The 17,063-nt window shown below is 36.6% G+C and overlaps 1 protein-coding gene across 4 annotated transcripts in view; it reads right to left on the reverse strand.

The window, feature by feature from the left end:
• LOC120766809 (dystrophin, isoforms A/C/F/G/H) overlaps positions 1-17,063 on the reverse strand; it is a 776,746-nt gene that overhangs the window by 396,214 nt on the left and 363,469 nt on the right. For 3 of the 4 annotated variants that reach the window (XM_040092514.1, XM_040092517.1, XM_040092516.1), the window contains one exon: positions 7,998-8,155. In XM_040092514.1, the coding sequence (XP_039948448.1) occupies positions 7,998-8,155 (158 nt within the window). The remainder of the gene's footprint in view (positions 1-7,997; positions 8,156-17,063) is intronic. The other variant, XM_040092515.1, reaches the window with a different exon arrangement.

Here is a 17,063-nt window from a genome sequence, read left to right on the forward strand (position 1 = left end):
TGATTGCTGTGCTATTTAAGCTTCTGAAAATAGGAACGTAACTCCTTAACGGAGTATTCTCATGTAATCACTTCAAAAATCCGACTTTTTTTATATTTTGACAGCAAAACCTATTGAAAACATAGTATTTGATAAGTTACAGCTCAAAGTCACCGACGTGTCGTAAGTGACTGTCTACCAGGCGCCATGACAAGTCTGCAGCTCTTGAAATTTTAAACGCATTTTTCTCGAATCATCATTTTCTGAAACTGTCATGGTTCTAAAAGAAAAGTATTCAACCGATTGCTTTAAAATTTACATACGAGGTGTGTTCAAAAAGTATCGCGAATTTTGAATTTTCGCGGGTTACGTATATTCGAATTTCTAATTTTTTGTGGCGTTATGTTGGTACTCATGTCTCTCATTTATGCCGACAAGCTCGGCCATTTTGAATGTTCACTTAATTGTTGGCAGCTGCTTTGCTTGCACGTGTTTTGGATCGTCTTCGATTTTTACCTATTCAAAAAAATGGATCAAGAACCTGTATCAAATTTGTGTGAAAAACGAAATTAAGTGCGCGGAAGCATTCCGAATGTTGACTGTGGCATACAGAGCAGCTACCTTTGACCGAAGCATTGTTTATCGGTGGTACAAAATGTACTCAGAAGGCCGAGAAGATGTGAACGACGAAGAGCGGTTGGACGCCCGAGTACTCAACAACAGACGAAAATTAATGAAGTGGAGAAAATTGGTATTGGCCAATCGTCGAATCACCGTTAGAGAAGTTGCTGAGGACCTAAACATATCGATTGGCAAGTTATGCGCAATTTGCGCGAAGCAATCCGCCAGAAACGCCCGGATTTGTGGAAGAACAAAAATTGGCTTTTGCACCACGATAGCGCCCCTGCTCACACATCGTAATTTGTGCGCCAGCCACCGTATTCCCCAGATCTGTGACTTTTTCTTGTTTCCTAAACTGAAGAGGCCCATGAAAGGACGACGTTACGCTTCTCTTGACGAGATAAAGACGGCATCGAAGGAGGAGCTGAAGAAGATACAAAAAATGATTTTTTGAAAATCTTCGAAGATTGGAAAAACCGTTGGTACAAGTGTATAATATCTCATGGGGATTACTTTGAAGGGGACAAAATAGATATTCATTATTTATTCATAATTAATTTAATGATTAATAATTTTTGAAAAAACACAAAATTCGCGATACTTTTTGAACACACCTCGTATGTTCTTCTACTCATTTATAGTTATCGTCCCTACCAGAATTGTTTATTTTCGAAAATATTTTCATATTTTTTTAAACGATTTTTAACGAAAAAAAACAAGATTTTCGTGACTTTTTTTTTGAAGTTCGACATTTTTTTTTAATGAAATTGATTATATTTGGTAGGGACGATAGCCGCAGAACTACTGAATAATAATCCATTAGATTTTTTTATTTCAGACAACATGAACAGCCGCTATCACCATGACCAGTGAACTACTTTTTTTGTTGGGGACTACTTTGATTTAAAAAAAAAATATTAAAAATGTAAAAAACCAAAAAAAAAATTTTTTTGTACATTTCAAAATGCAAATAAAAATATATTAAAAAATTAAAATGATTGAATTTTGTTGTCGCATAAAAAAATTTTCCTAAAAAGTGGTAAAATGTGTGCGTTCACATGAGAGTACCCCCTTAAGAAGGTTTGTAGGATTTTCGATAACGCGACGAAGCTTTATAGCATTTTGTGTGTAGGATAGTTTTTCGACAGAGTTTGTGTAACTTTTGATCACTTTACAAATCCGCGTTGAAAATATTAAAAAACTGTATTCAAAGAGACTATATTTCCGCGAAGAGTTCTGACGTGAAAAAGCTGTTCCAAAGGCAAGTGGAGTTGCAAATATCTGTCCAAACTTACCCCCGGGCAATAAGCACCTAAGTACCTATGTATTCTCTCTATCCTCGTCACTAATTGCTCGCATTAATATTTGCTGTGTCACAACTTTCCACCCCAAAACAGTCAACCAACAATGTGTCCTGTTGACAAATTGAATATTCAAAACGTTTAGCTTTCTCGATTGTGTATTTCACGCCGTGCTGCATTTAATGTTATTAAAAACTTTTGCATACTTTCGTGCGCCCCAAACTGTTACACTGCCAGCTGTTTATTTGCTGATTTTGTAGTTGTAAATTTTCACTTTTCTCATGCAGAACCTCGCTTATCTGCGTCGTTTTTAACATAATTATCTCTTTGGCAGTACACACTTTCGTCCTTACCGAGCGTAGTCTGTGTGTGTGTTGCCCTTCAGCCAACAAATTTCATTGCCGCATAGTTTTTAGTTTTCAATTATCACAACCATTATGTGCATTATACCTTCCCCGTCGACGCCGACTCTGTGCTGCAAACGACAACGCTTTGGTGCTGTAATTGTTCTCCAAAGTGTTTCAGAACTCTTGCCTTTGTAGTGTCTCCATTAAGGTTTTTGGCTAAGATCTCTATCTAGCTCGCACTCGGATGGTTATACTAATGCTCGTGTTTCCCTTCTACGTTTGCAGCGTGTTTTGTTTTTGTTTTTCGTTTTGTTTTTTTGTTTTGCGCATTTTGTTTCGCTCTATTGTTTTGGTGTTAAGTTAATGCTAATGTTACCGTTAATTTGTAATGAGTAGTAATTGCTGATTTCAATGCCAGCTTACTTTAGGTATGTTCTTCAGCAATCATTGAAGTGTTGTAGAATTAAAGCAGATTTTAGTAGAACGACAAAGAGTTGAATGAGAAAAGTCGGATCTTTCTTTTAAAGTTTATTTGTGAAAAGTTAGAATAGTTGGGGTTTAGTAGATTTGGGGTTATTCGTAAGTTTAATTAACAGAATAGGGGTAGTAAGAATTTTCAGAGAATTGATTTTGCATTTTATTAAAGTATTATATTCGGGAAATAATCTCTGAAAATTTGAATAAAGTCCCACAGATACACAAAAATCAATTTTTATTAAGAATAAATAATAAAAAATTTGTTGAGATATCCATTTCAGTTTATGGATTGTATATGTCTTTGGTAATTTTTGCTTGGAAGCAAAACCTGGCATTCACATTAAAAATTAGCGCATATGTTTCCTATATGAGCACGCTTATCTAAAAGAATGGCACTATGACTCTTTTACTCTCTTCTAAATCTTAAAGTAATCAATAGTGGCTTGCTTTGGAAACGAGAAATGATTTCAAAACAAAACACAGCTCAAGCTTATAATGCATAAGATGTCCACTTTTTATTAAGGGGTTCCATGGGTTAAGGGGTTTCAAAAAATCAATTTTTTATGTCGATAAAAATTCTGCAACAACTCTAGAATATTGTCCTACATTTTCAAGTTGATCCGAGTAGTAGTTTCGGAGATATAGCTTTAAGAACTTGTGCGCTCGAGGCTAGTCAGGCTAAGTGTGTCGTCTTTAAACGCGTTTTTCTCGAAACTGTGTTTCGGTTGGCAAGATTTCTGGAGAACAATTCAAACCGATCTTCATAAAATTTTACACAGGTCTTTGAGATACATATAATTCTTAAAAACTTGAACGAATGATTTTTTTTCGATCACAACTATTTGAAAAAAAATTTCACGAAATTTCACGAAATTTTCACTGACATTTTCATTTCTTTGTAAAAATGTCTGCCAAAAATTCAATTTTCAGTTTTTTCCTTCTTTCAAGTTCTAAGTTAAGGTTTTAACTAAAATACGTAATTTTTTCACTTCAGATGATCCTGTAAAGAGTTATCCTGCCAACGTGGGAGCATCTATTTTCTGAAGGGTCACTGAAAATGGCGTCGCGTTGGCAGAGTTTGAAATATTTTTTTCAAAAAATTTCAGAATAGTTTATTTAACTTTTTGAGAGAGATCATGAGAAATTTTTTTTTGAAAAAAACTCATTTTATATGGCATGAGAGACTGAAATTGAATGCAAATTATTTCTTTTAATGTATGCAAATTCACCGCTGAGACAATTAATACATATGACAGTGCAAAGTAATATAAAAGGTGAGTTCGTCCGTTGCTGAATAGCAACGCTTATGCGTATGACAAAAATCAATTATATCAGTTTTTAATTATTTGCTGATAAGGGTGTATTTTATCGACATAAAAACTAACCTCGTAACGGAAACTACACTGTAATCTACACTTCTTCAATGCCTTTTAAGAAAATTTCAAAAAAGTTGGTAAATTTGTGCTCAGAGTTAGAGCTTCTAACTCATGGAAGTGTTTGGAAAAATAAGCAAGCAGAAGAAACACTTCGAGCTTCAGCCTCAAACAATTATATTAAAGAGCCATTTTTATCCTTCAAACTCAGCAAAAATACAGCGCAGATAATAAATAACGGGTATATGCGGCATATAATGTTCCGGCAGCAGCTGCATGTCCAACTCCACCAAAGCCACTCGAGCTAATTTAAAATAGACACACACAGGCATAGGCGTCTGTGTGCCAGCCAACCAACAGGTTCAGGTGTTTCGAAACGTGTTGTGTGTTTGAAAAAGTTCGAGTTGAAGTATTTGCATTTCATAGCTATTAAAATTTGGCGCTGCGCAGCTGTTTTTTAGATATTTTAGTTGATGCTAAAGCCATGGTTGCCTTGTGTCTGTTCGCGCACTCTCTCTTGTCAGGCAGATTTTGGGTGTATTTGTTGAGAAAGTTTGGTACTCGACCGCACAACTTTTTTGCGCTATGCTTCAGGTATATTAAATTTATTGAAAAAAAAATAAATACATCCGCACCGAACATAAATTCCATTAAAAAGTTTGCATCGATGAGTCTGCAGCTACGCCAAACCCGACCTCTCTTTCCACTCTTAGTTAGATTTTATGTGGGACAATTTTTATGATCGCCATGGTTAGCAACTAGCGGTGCCCTCGGGTGCTTAGATTATATGTTGAGTGCCCAATCGTTGGCAAATTGAAAATTTAATTTACAGATTCTCTGAGTTTTCAATTATTGTTATCAAAACATGTACAAATAAGTTCGACAAATTTTTTATGCCAGCGAACTTTCAAGCCAAATATGCCAGGAGAAAAAATGAAAGGAATACGTGATTTGGCTGAAGAAGTGAAAATTGAAAGCTATATATTGAATAAAAAATAAGTTGTTAAAATATATTTTAAAAATATATACACCACTTTTATTGATAACCAATTTACGGTGAGTTTACCATATAAAATAACGGAACAATAAATTACACTAAAAATGCTTCTATTGTTTATCACTGTTGAATTTGTACCGTCCTTAAATTATCTATGTATATCGATTTCTCTTTCTCCATTTTTCTCTCTTTCCTTTCTTAGATAACTCTGCGACCTTTTCATTTACCTTTTGTTTTTCCCGCTCTCACGTATTCTCTTGCGTTACATACTTTTGCTCATGGTTAAAGACATGTGAAAGCTTTCGGTTCTTTCCTTTCCTTTTCTATCCTTTATTAAGAGCGTTAAACGGTTAACACAACCGACTTCGAGGTATATGTTCACCAAAGGAATGGAAAAAATACTCCGCGGAACCCTTCCCGAGGATGACGATAACTGTTCGCCCCTGTTGCAGTTCGTAAGCATTTAGCTTAGGTCTGACTTTTAATATGGAAACTTTTAGTTGGAAAGTGTTCCGAGGATCAATCCAAATCCGAGTCAGAATTGCTCTTAAATAAGTCTTGAGTTTTCGGATACCTGGTGCTCTCCGTAAAAAGATAGCTTTACTTGCGTAGTGAAGCTGTGCGCAAGCGATCATACCTTCCCCTACACTCGTGTGTCTAAAATATGAACCAGATCAACAAATACAACAAAGGTGAAAAAAGCCGACCGGACCTCCTAAGGCGGAAAACTAGTGGTTCCGGGAAGAGAGCAGTGTTCGTAACAAGATGGAAAAGATCCAGCATAAAGACAGACGAGAAGCTTGGCTAGCACTGGCACGGGAGCTGGAGCTACGCATAGCTCCAGGAAGGCAACAACACCAGCGGTAGTCGAAACCAAACCCTGAAACAAAAGAATGGTTACAAGGTAGGGAGGTGATGAACCCAGCAAGGGCAAGGTATGCGACAGCCAAGCCGAGCTAAAGCAGCGGTGACAATCATGGCTCTGGTACCATTGCCAGTTAAAATTGATAGCATGTGATGACGAGAGTTCGGTCCAGCTTTACAAGGCTTAAAAATGTTAGGAAGTCCCATTGTGATGACGTTATCTTCCCGTCATCACTACTTTCAAAGTCATGAACTACTTTTAAAGCCTCTAAACCTCAGACTGTCTACTATTAGGTGTAGTAACGGTTCAGTGATCCAACTGTATAAACTCATTGCCGCCAGTGGGTTGAGAGGATGAAGGTGTTTGACTTGCGGTAAGGTAGTTAAGTTAGTCAGAAAATAGTGATATGTCTAATACTTCAGCTTGAATGAAATTATATTGTTCTATATGTATCTTTACAAAGAGTTCAACCTACAAATGTCACTAGTTTTGATCTGAGCGGAGACCCAACTGGAAGTAGTTTTGGGTTCGAAGTACAACTGGAGACGTAATTATCAAAAGGTTGGATGAGTCTCGAACCCAACAAAGGTGAAGGAGATATTCATTTCATGAGGTTAGGCTGTAAACACAGCAGTTAAGCGAGTGAAACACAACGAAAGCTCTACGAATTTATTGGAAGACAGTGCTTGAGATTCTCCGCATAATCTTCTAATGAAAAATATTGTAATAAAATAATACACAAAACTCCCCAAAACCAAAATACATAAATTTTCAGTCGCGCGAAATTCATTGACTTTTACAAACTCTTTTATAGCTCATTAAGAATACTCTGAGTTCAATACTTTTAAAAAATTTGATCTGCTTAGTAAAAAATTACTGTTGTCTTGGGGTATAGTTCAGGTCTTTGGTCAAGTCTCTTTCTGGCATCAGTGATAACTAACCTAACTTTTTTTAAAACAAACCTTAGATTGACTTTCGGTGAGAAGGTGAGAAGATGTTGTGTTCTTTCATGACTCTACTACGTACAAAGTACCGGATGCAAACCTACCTTTTACGGATTTTGCTCTACTTCGGTGAATTCATAAAGCCATCCAAAGCTTAGTGAATTTCAAAAACAACACTTTTACTATAATTCGTTTAAAATTACAGGCCTCGCTTGTCTAAAAAAAATTCTATGAAGCAAATAACGTTTACAAACTTCCTTCAATATTCACAGTTACTCAACTTTAAAGTGTACTTGCGCTTAGAGTCAATTACCCTGAGCAATTTACAACTTTGCGAAGTAATAATAATTTGTAAATAATAAATCAAATTCCAAGTACTGAAGCAGACCGTTACATTAGCTGTAACAATGCATAAGAACGCTGGAATACATGGCTCTATATATATGCATGACGCTGTGCATGACGTGCGTCTAAAAGCGGCATAATAATAAAAAATTAATAATTCAGGCTGCTCATTCAGCTGCGTGATTTCCAGTCAACATTAACGGCAGCACAGCCGGGGCTGCGGAAAAAATAACGGCAGGGCTTGAAAGAAGCGGAGAAGGGAGGTGTTTGTGTGCTATAAATTTCCTTCGCCACCTCTAAGCGCTGCACATGCCGTCAACAGAAGCTGTTATGTGTTAATTTTTAAAATGACGCGAGACAGTCAAACGAAATCACCGGCAACAACGTGTGTTACGTATACGCCACGGCGCACCAGCCTTTATGCCGATTGAACAAAGTAAGGAAAAGCAAAGCAGAGAAAATAAAAAAAGCGCAGCGCAACAATAATGACAACGTCAAAGCCGCCGACTTTGGTTTGTGACGCAACTTGTTGTTAATGTACTTTTATAAAAGACCGTCGCACGTCAGCGCGGAGTAATTTTCAATATGAATGAGTGACAGCCGCAGTCCCCAGCGGCCGCTACCGCGAAGGTGGGCAAGTGGCGAAAATATTAAGTGAAGTAAATGCGCATTTGAAAACAATGTTTTTGTTGTAGTTTTGGTTTAAGAAAGCAGAGAGTTGCGATTGAATATATTTTTGAAGACTCACCGTCATGTACTCGTCCAGGCGATGCTTCCAGTTGTCAGAGCGATCGATTAGGTTGTTCCATTGCTCCGAAAGTTTGCCAACCTCACGGCGTATGCTGCGCGTCAGCTCGCGGCTCTGCTCCTCGGCGCTCAAATAACGCGAATCGCTGTCGTGTGCTGCTGTGCGTTTAAAAGGAAGGCGAAAGGGAAGAAAGAGAAAAAAAAAGAAATAATTGTTTGTGTGAAAAAATTGACAACTTTATGCATAAGTAATGAAGTTAAAACGTGACTGGGTTGCTTAGAGCAAAAATAACAACAACTCAGCATCATATGTGTGTGTATGTATGTGTGTGTATAGGCGCGTGGAGTTCATATCTTTTGAGAAGTGGTGGCGTCGGCCGCCTTGTGGCGCACATTAACGCTGATATCTTTGATTACACTGATTGGAAGTGATTAAATTTTTGAGGCAACTCATTTTTGGCCGTCGGAAGACCTTAAATTGCTTGTATATAAGTAATTTCACTTATAACAGACCAATAAATGAGCGAAATGCCTAAATATACATTTATAATATATATGATTATGACAAAAACAACACTACTACCACGAGCAGGTAATTGCTACATAACGGTTTTTAGGCATATGGGCTTGTAAATATGTATATAATAATGTCACTCACAATTATTTATTTATCTCAATAAATAATCGCAATTACCTAATTATGTGTACAGTTGTGTATGTGTTAATATGTATGCATACTTCCTTACGTGTGTGTATATTTACAAATTTATTTTCTCACTTTTATGCAAATATTGTTGTTGCTGGTTTCTACTCTTTTATTTTCATATAACTTATATTTTTTTATTTCCCAACCATCTTTGCTACCCAATCCATACCCAGAAGTTTCACCACAAACATTTTCATGCATTCATTATGCACAACAGGTTCATACTCTGACAGGTAAATTTACATACAAATTTAATTTTTAAAGGATTTGCTTCAATTCAATTTGTTGTTTTTGTTGGGCATTTGTGCGTGACGTGCTTTGTTATGCAACTTTACCCGGCAGCGGGAATTTAAATTGATAACTAAGTCGAGTAATATAGAAAAACAAATTTATCTTGCATTTGTTGTTGTTTTGAAGAAGAAGTGTGGCTTGTTTTGAGTTAAGCATTCAATATTTCTTATATAAATCTACATTTTTGTTTTAATGTTCGCTGTTTTAGAGCGTTTTCTAGCAATTAAATTAAGTAGTTAGTTGTAATCTTAATATTCTTCTAAACCAAAGCCAAACAACTCCGTAGCTGTTTTGCTAATATTTTAATCCTTATAAAGGCGAGCAATATGTAGAATTCACAATAGTTTCTAGCAGTGAGTTTCACATATCATTACACTAAATATGTTAAGCTTGTCTTTTCACTAAATATGTTAATCTCTGTCTTCTCCCCTCTTGCAGTGATCCCTTGGGTAATATAAGCGTTATTTTTCTTGCTGTAAACGAAGCCGCTGTGATATAAAATGGTTTTATGGAGTAACTGGCTGTGGCTTTGGTTTGATTTTATGCACTCAGAGATGTGCTCAGTAGAGGTTATGGGAATAATATGTATACTCTTCGAGCAGTATTTTGCTCATAGTTAAATTTTTGAAATTCGCTATTTTATTTTCAATTTTGAAGTATTAAATTGTTGTATTTGGCAGATAAAACCTTTATATTATCCAAGGTTTTAGGTAAATTTAAAAGTCCAAAGCCCATCTTGAACTTTTTAAGCTCTTAACAAAATGTTACTTATACGCCATAGTGGTTCTAATATTGCGACGTGGAAACGATAACAAATGAAAATGCAAAAAAAGAGCAACAAAAACAAAACAAGTTAATTTCAGTTACATCAAAGTCATAATACCCTTCACAGCTGCATTTTTTATAGCATAAAAATATATTTAGATTGATTTAATCGCTCAGTTCAAGAGCTATAGTGGTCTGATTTTAATAGTATGTTCAGAGATGCTACTGTTGCCTGAAACGATAACTGTAATGTCAAATTTCGGAAAGATATCTTGTCAAATAAACAATTTTTCGTTACAGGGACTTAGGTTTGCTCGGTCAGTTTGTATGGTAGTTATATGCTAGAGTGGTCCGATATCGGTTCTTCTTGTGGAAGAACGTGTTGCAGATCGATATCTCAAAAACGGAGGGACAAGTTCGCGACTCCCGCACGTCATGGTGATACTTTAAAGATTCTCGAACAGTTCCTTTTGGGTGTTATACACCTCGCGGCAAACTTAGTTTACACTCTTTAGGGTGTAAAAAAACGTTAAACGAAAAAAAAAATAAAAATAATAATTTGAAGTCAAAATTTATAATTTAAATTGACCAGAAATGACCCTTAAATATTACATTAAAAATATTTACGGTATCTAATAACGGTATCACATAAGAATAGCACCCATTACAAACTTGTCACAAGTTCGTTCAACCCCTTATAGGAACGTAGTAAAAGCTTGAGATGTAAGAAACGCTGTATACGAATTAATACTAAATATCGTATATATGCTCTGATTTGGTAGGAATCATTCAATAGTATGTATCTTAATGATTATAAATATAAAATATTGCGTGTTAGGCCAACTCTTTTGTTCCTATACTCAGATCACGAAGGTTGCTCGCTGGAAAAATATTTAGTCGGAGCGAAGAGTTAAACCGCGAGACTGAGGACTGTTTTCAAGTAATTGTAAATCGTACTAGAAAGCTGTTAAACATAATTTGAAAGACGCTTTAATCGGAAAATATCCGTCTATAGGATCTATTTGAATTAACAAAATTCGAATATTGCCCGAAAAACAAGTTTTTTCTTCAAAAACATTGTTTTTTTTTAATTTGCGTTCCCATTTTCTAACAAAATGGTATAGAAAAAGAGAGGCAGGTGTGCGAAAGCATGATTCTCAGTGATATAAAGGAACGAGATTGTGTGCAATCACACCAAATTTGTCAACTAAATTACTCGAAAACAGTTCTCTGCAGAACCAAAACAAATTCCATTTCATCGAACTCAACAATTCGCATATAGTGCTTTTCGCTTGTTAATACAAAGTACGCCAATTGCCCAGAAAATAGCAGGAATTTTTCCACCCACTGAATTTTTTAAATTTAGTACTGAATTTACATTGAAAAAAAAAAACTAAAAAAAATTTAAGTTATATTGCTACAAGCACAAACGACTAAAAGTATGCAACAAAACGAGAGGAAGTGAAAACGCCCAAAAGTATGCAACAAAACAAGAGGAAGCGTAAACGCCCAAAAGTATGCAACAAGACAGGGGCATGTGCGCACAGAATGGGGAATAGAAGAGAAACATTTGAGGGAAAATTCAAATTGTAACTGTATCATAGGAAAGACGGCAAGGAATAAACGAAGAATCGACAGAAAGAGTGACAGTGACAAGCAACAAAAGCTGTGGACAGGGTGGCACAAAGAATTTGCTCGTGGCACAGTTGAAATACCAAATATCAAATTAAGTGATAAGCATAATGGTTGATGGCAAACGCTCCACGAAAAGTAAAAGCACAGCAAGAAAGCAGGGAAACAGCGAGGGCTTGCGGATGCTGGCATGAATATTCAGCTGGCCTGCGGGGCACTGACGAACTGTTGCAATGCAATAAATCGATAAAGCTGCACGGCAGACGAACAGTGCTACGTGCATAAACGAAACAGGTCAGCTGTGGGTGCACTTGCGGCACACCCAAACACACACACACACAAACCTAGACACTCACACAGAAGAGCGCCGTTTCGACATATCCTGCTTGGAAAGTGTGTCGAGCATATTTCATACGAATTTCGGTAGTATTCTCTGCGCGCCGCTGCAGCGCCACTTGATTTGCATATCATTTCACTTTTATCCCATTCACAATCAGTGAATACAATTCGATGAATTCAATTTTGTTTAAGCTTTTTGTTATTGTTGCCTTTCTTCTGCTTTTTTTCTTTCTGCTCCTTTGCTATTTTTGTTGTTGTTTCGTTTGTTTTGCATCAATTTCGCATCGAAAGCGATGAAATTTGCGACAAACTAGTACCCGATGGAGCGAAGGTTGAGCGCCTGCAGCATTATGCATATCAGCGCAGCTGTGAATGTGTGCGTGTATGCTTTCAGGCACACACATTTCCACATTTCTGCTGGATGGTTTAGCAATTGCAGCGGAAACGATGAATAAACTGTGTTTTGGGATATTCGGTTTCTGGGGAAAAGTTATAATTCCATTTTCATTCACAGAGGCGATGTCATTGTGACACACACATAATAATATTAGACGTTTACGGAAGGTTTGTGCAGAATTGACGGAATAAGTAAATGTATAGTTTGAAAATTGGGTGATTCCTTAAGGGGCAAGGAGCTTATCTGGTACCATTTCATATTGGAAAAATATTTTTAATATATCAGTATTTGGTTTGCAAAGTTTTAATATCTTCTTATGGAAGTAGTTTAAATTAAATATTTACTTTGAAGCAACGATATTCGGCTTAATATTAAAAGCAATGCAAAAGCAAAATTTATTTTTAGAGTAATTCAAAATTACATTTCTTAAAGATTTTAGTTCTTCTGAGAGATTTTGTATGTAAAAGCATAAGGAAGTTGGCGAGTTGAATTCATTAAAAAAGAATATGCGTATACTTCATTGAACTGGCATAGCTTGTATTCAATGCTTTCTGCGCTGCTAACAAGTTTGCTTATTCAGACTTCAAACAAATTTTGCTATTCTAAATGGCTCAAATATCAAATAACTGTCAACAATTAAAATAAAAATTGTTTATAAGAACACTATAAAATGAGTCGAAAGATCACCCAATATTACTGATGGAACTCCTATATAGACCAAAAAAAAATAAATAAATTACAGCAATTCTTGTTCAGAAAAGGCTAGTGTCTTTATATGCACTTAGAACCCAAGTCCATTAAACATCGATAATAAAATTTTATGAAAATTTTTTCTCAATAGATACCGTTGCTTGCTAATTTGTCACATATGTTTTTAGTGTTGTAGTCAAGTTGTGTAGGTGTCAAATCACAACCATTTACTAATATTACAAAAAAAAAGTTGTATGTGATGGAAAATTTTTGAACTCAAATTCGTACTTAAGACAGCTCAAATACTCCACTGTTTTTAGTTCGGTTACATATCCGAAAATCTACCTTCAGCTTTGTCTAGGGTGTATATGATTTTCAATAAGACAGCTTTTTGACAGCGCTTACTTAAGATATACTTCGTTTGCTTTGCCGTTTCATAATAAAATGACTTATCTGGAACTCTGCTTGCAAAATCTTCCAAGATGATCATCGAACGAATTGCACGTCCGGTGAATATGACCACTACGTTGAAAAAGATGACCACCGATTCTGATTTTCATAATAAAATTTTATTGATGGATGAAGCTCGCTTTTGGTGGAATGGGTAAGTTAATAAAAAAAATAGTCGCATTTGAAGATCATGATCCAAAAGTCACTGCTTGGGGAACGCTATAGAGCCACGATTAATTACTTGCTGATGCCTGAATTGTAGAATGCTGATGTAGACGACATTTGGTTCCAACAAGATGGCGCTGCATGCCATACATCCAACGAAACAATAATTTGATTGAAGGAAATTTTTGTTGAGCGCATTACCTCGCAGCATGGGCCTACAACGTTTCCTTTAATTTTTCTACACAATACAACAGAAGAATTGCCCGGACGGATGGACGTATAGTCACCCAGATTTCAACTTTTCTCGTCACCGTGATTATTTATATATGTATAACCCTATATCAATTTCGATTAGTTTTAGGTGATACGTCCAACCGTTAGATGAACAAAACTAGCTAGTAGCAACATGCTGTATATAATCAGTTAGTTATGTAGAGTTGCCCGTATTTATAAAACATGCCTTGTAACTTCTTTGGTATTGTACTTTTAAAATCAGACTCATTTTCTGCAGTAGAAATGAATGCATTAATATTTTAGTAAACTCAATTGCTCATATTCGATTTTCGAAGCTCTCTGGCAAAATGAAAATACCAGAAGGCTTCACTTACGAATGGAAAGCCAAACAGAGGCCCAATATTTTTATCAGCTTCCTTTCATAACACAGGATCGAAAAAAAATCGAAATAACAATTGTCCAAAGACTTAATTCCAAATTATTGTGAGGAAAAGAAATGTTACACCACAAAACCCTCAACTTTGCGCTCTTTAGAAGAATCGTTATTGAAAAATAACACCGCTGTGAACACACATTTTTTGTTTCTTTGTATGTGCATTTATAAGTATTTATTTTCGGCGAGCTTGAAAAAAAGAAATATTGGCTTCTATTGTAGTGGGTTGCTTTATAGACTGTTTACTTTAATTTCAAAACAATCCGATTGGATAATCGGGATCGGTAGAATTTGCATTTTAGAACGGCAATTTTCAAATAAATCCGAAATTCGTCAGAAATTCAAATAAGCGTTGTCAAAAGAAATGGATCAAAGAAACTGTTCGCGAAATTTAAAAAGAATTATTATCGAATAGCGATTATTTTGAAGGCGACAACATTAATGTGTTGGTGTGTGTATGAATTAATAATTTTTTTCCAAAAAACGCACGCTCCCACTATTTTTCGAATAGACCTCGTAGTCGAGCAGAACAAAGCACATATCATCTGCTTCTTCTGACTTCGTCTCCTCCCTTTTGTACTTCAAATGTACATTTTGCCAGCGAAAGATTCCAAAAACTCCAATAATTACCTGATTATACTTATTACACCGTTTTAAGGTCGATAAAAAATGTATATTTAAAGTTTTGGTATTCCAGTGCAGTTTTAAAATAAAGACTTTAAGCAAAATTGACTAATTTTTCCATTAACTAACGCCCCTCTCGTTCCCTCGACCTTGTATAAACTTAACGTCGGCCATTTAGCGCGTGCTTCAGTTAGCAGTTTGAAGCATAACAGCAACAATAAAAGCACTAGCAGCAACAAAATCAATTTGCGCCAGCATATTCTTAACGCCAATGTTCGCTTTTACGACGCTTTTAGCCACATTTAATTTTATTAAACAACTCTGGCAACGCCATTTAAGCCACCCAATCGCACGCAACTAACGGCAGTAATTATGCGTTAACACTATTAACAATTACCTACGATTAGGCCATTGACGCCGCCCAGTCTGGCTAAGCGTTCGCGAGGTGGCAACACTATGTACACTTAATGGCTGCACTGACCGGCAGTTGTGCATTTAATATGTGTGCGATAGTGAAATTGCCAAAACCACATACACACACACACACACATATGCATGCTCACTTTGCACTAAAGTCAAAATCACATTAAAAGCAGCATTTCTGTGTACTTTTCGTTTCGTTTCGCTTGCCTCTTTTGAACTTTTCGCACTTTCCAACTCTCTTGCACTGGCGTGTTTTTCACAAGCGTGTTGATAAGTGCTTTTGTCTGGCTTACGCCAATCGACATGCAAGCGGTCGCAGTGTGTCCGCATGCATGAAAGTGTGAACATGTGGCAACTTGTTGTTGCGCTCAATATTAACATTATCGAAAATTCCACGCACATACATATATACTTTCTCTCGTATGTATACATGCATATAAGTGTACATATGTGTTTGTGTGTCTTTACATGCAGCGAGCGCTTAAAGGCTGAAGTAAATTGGTTTAATGTGTTTATGGTCGGATGTGGCCACAAAAAAGGAGTTGAACTCCACAGCTGAATTAATAATCCTGTAGAGAAATACATTTATTTCGAACTGGTTCATTCAGCACCAGTACTACTTTGAGCTTTTACCACTCTCTTTTACGCAACTAATGGATTGCAACCAATATTGTTAAAATAAAATATCCGATCCGATAGACTAGGCTTGCGGCACCTAAACTGCCAAAGTAACTTTCTACATGTTATTTTCACTCTTTTGATATTTCTCTTCCGTAAAGATTGCCAACAACGAGTCGAAATTATTAAAATTTATTACCGGAGTCAGTGCTTTGAACTTTAAGAGCGCTACGTCCAAATTATGGTCGTCATAATCATCCTGTCAGATCAACAATTGAGCGCCTAGCGGAAAACTTTGAATTCCCAGGCACAGTACAAAATGTACCCTTGCCAGTGAGACATAGAAGTGCCCGTAGTGTCGAGAATATTGCTGCCGCTAGCGCATCAACTGAGGAAGTCTCTCACATGTCGTTCTCAAGCGCTGGGCATGTTTGACGTCGTTGTGGCCAATTTTGCGAGAAGACCGTGGCCTACATCCTTACAACATCAAATTGACGCAAGAACTGAAGCCGCTTGACCAAAAACTTCGTCTTTAGCAACAACTTGAAAATGTTCCGGATTTTCAGCGAATAATCATCTGCAACGATGAGGCTGAATGGCTTCGCCATTAAGCAAAATATGCGTTATTGGTCAGGCAGTAATCCCCACACTTACCCCATGATCCACTATCGCATCCCGGAAAAAATACGGTTTGTTGCGGTTGGCTGCGTAATTGGGCCGTACTTTTTTCGTGATGATCAAGACCAGCACTTTAGTGTCGCTACTGCTCAATGATAAACCAAATATTTTTTGCCCGAATTGGATGATATGGACTTGGAAAATATGTGGTTCCAACCTGGGAATGGTGCCAGAAGTCGCATAGTGAATGTCACAATCGATTTATTGAAAACCAAGTTTGGTGAACGTGTTATCTCAGGAAATGGCCCAGATCATGCTTGAAAACCGTCGAAAATTGGGTTCTAGACTTCTGCAAGCGTGCCCGTAGTGGTCATGCAAAAGAAATCGAGTCCCATACATAATGACATCGAGTGTACTATCAAAGGAACAAAGAATTTCAGCGATATATCGAACCGTTTTTGTTTTGTTTAAAAAACTTTTGTAGCGCTCTTATTTAAAAACCCGTTACAATGCGAGATATAGTTGAAAAGTCAAGTAGAAAGAGCAACGACAATTCCATGTCAGTACTATGACAGTCGCGCTTTTAGCAATACTTGTCAAAAATACCTTGGGATTATTTTCTTTACCAACATCAAAATAACCAACCACCATTCCTGTGGAAAGGCCAACTAGCTCTGCCTAT

This window comes from Bactrocera tryoni, chromosome 1 (genome assembly GCF_016617805.1).
Source record: "Bactrocera tryoni isolate S06 chromosome 1, CSIRO_BtryS06_freeze2, whole genome shotgun sequence".
Lineage (NCBI taxonomy): Eukaryota > Metazoa > Arthropoda > Insecta > Diptera > Tephritidae > Bactrocera > Bactrocera tryoni.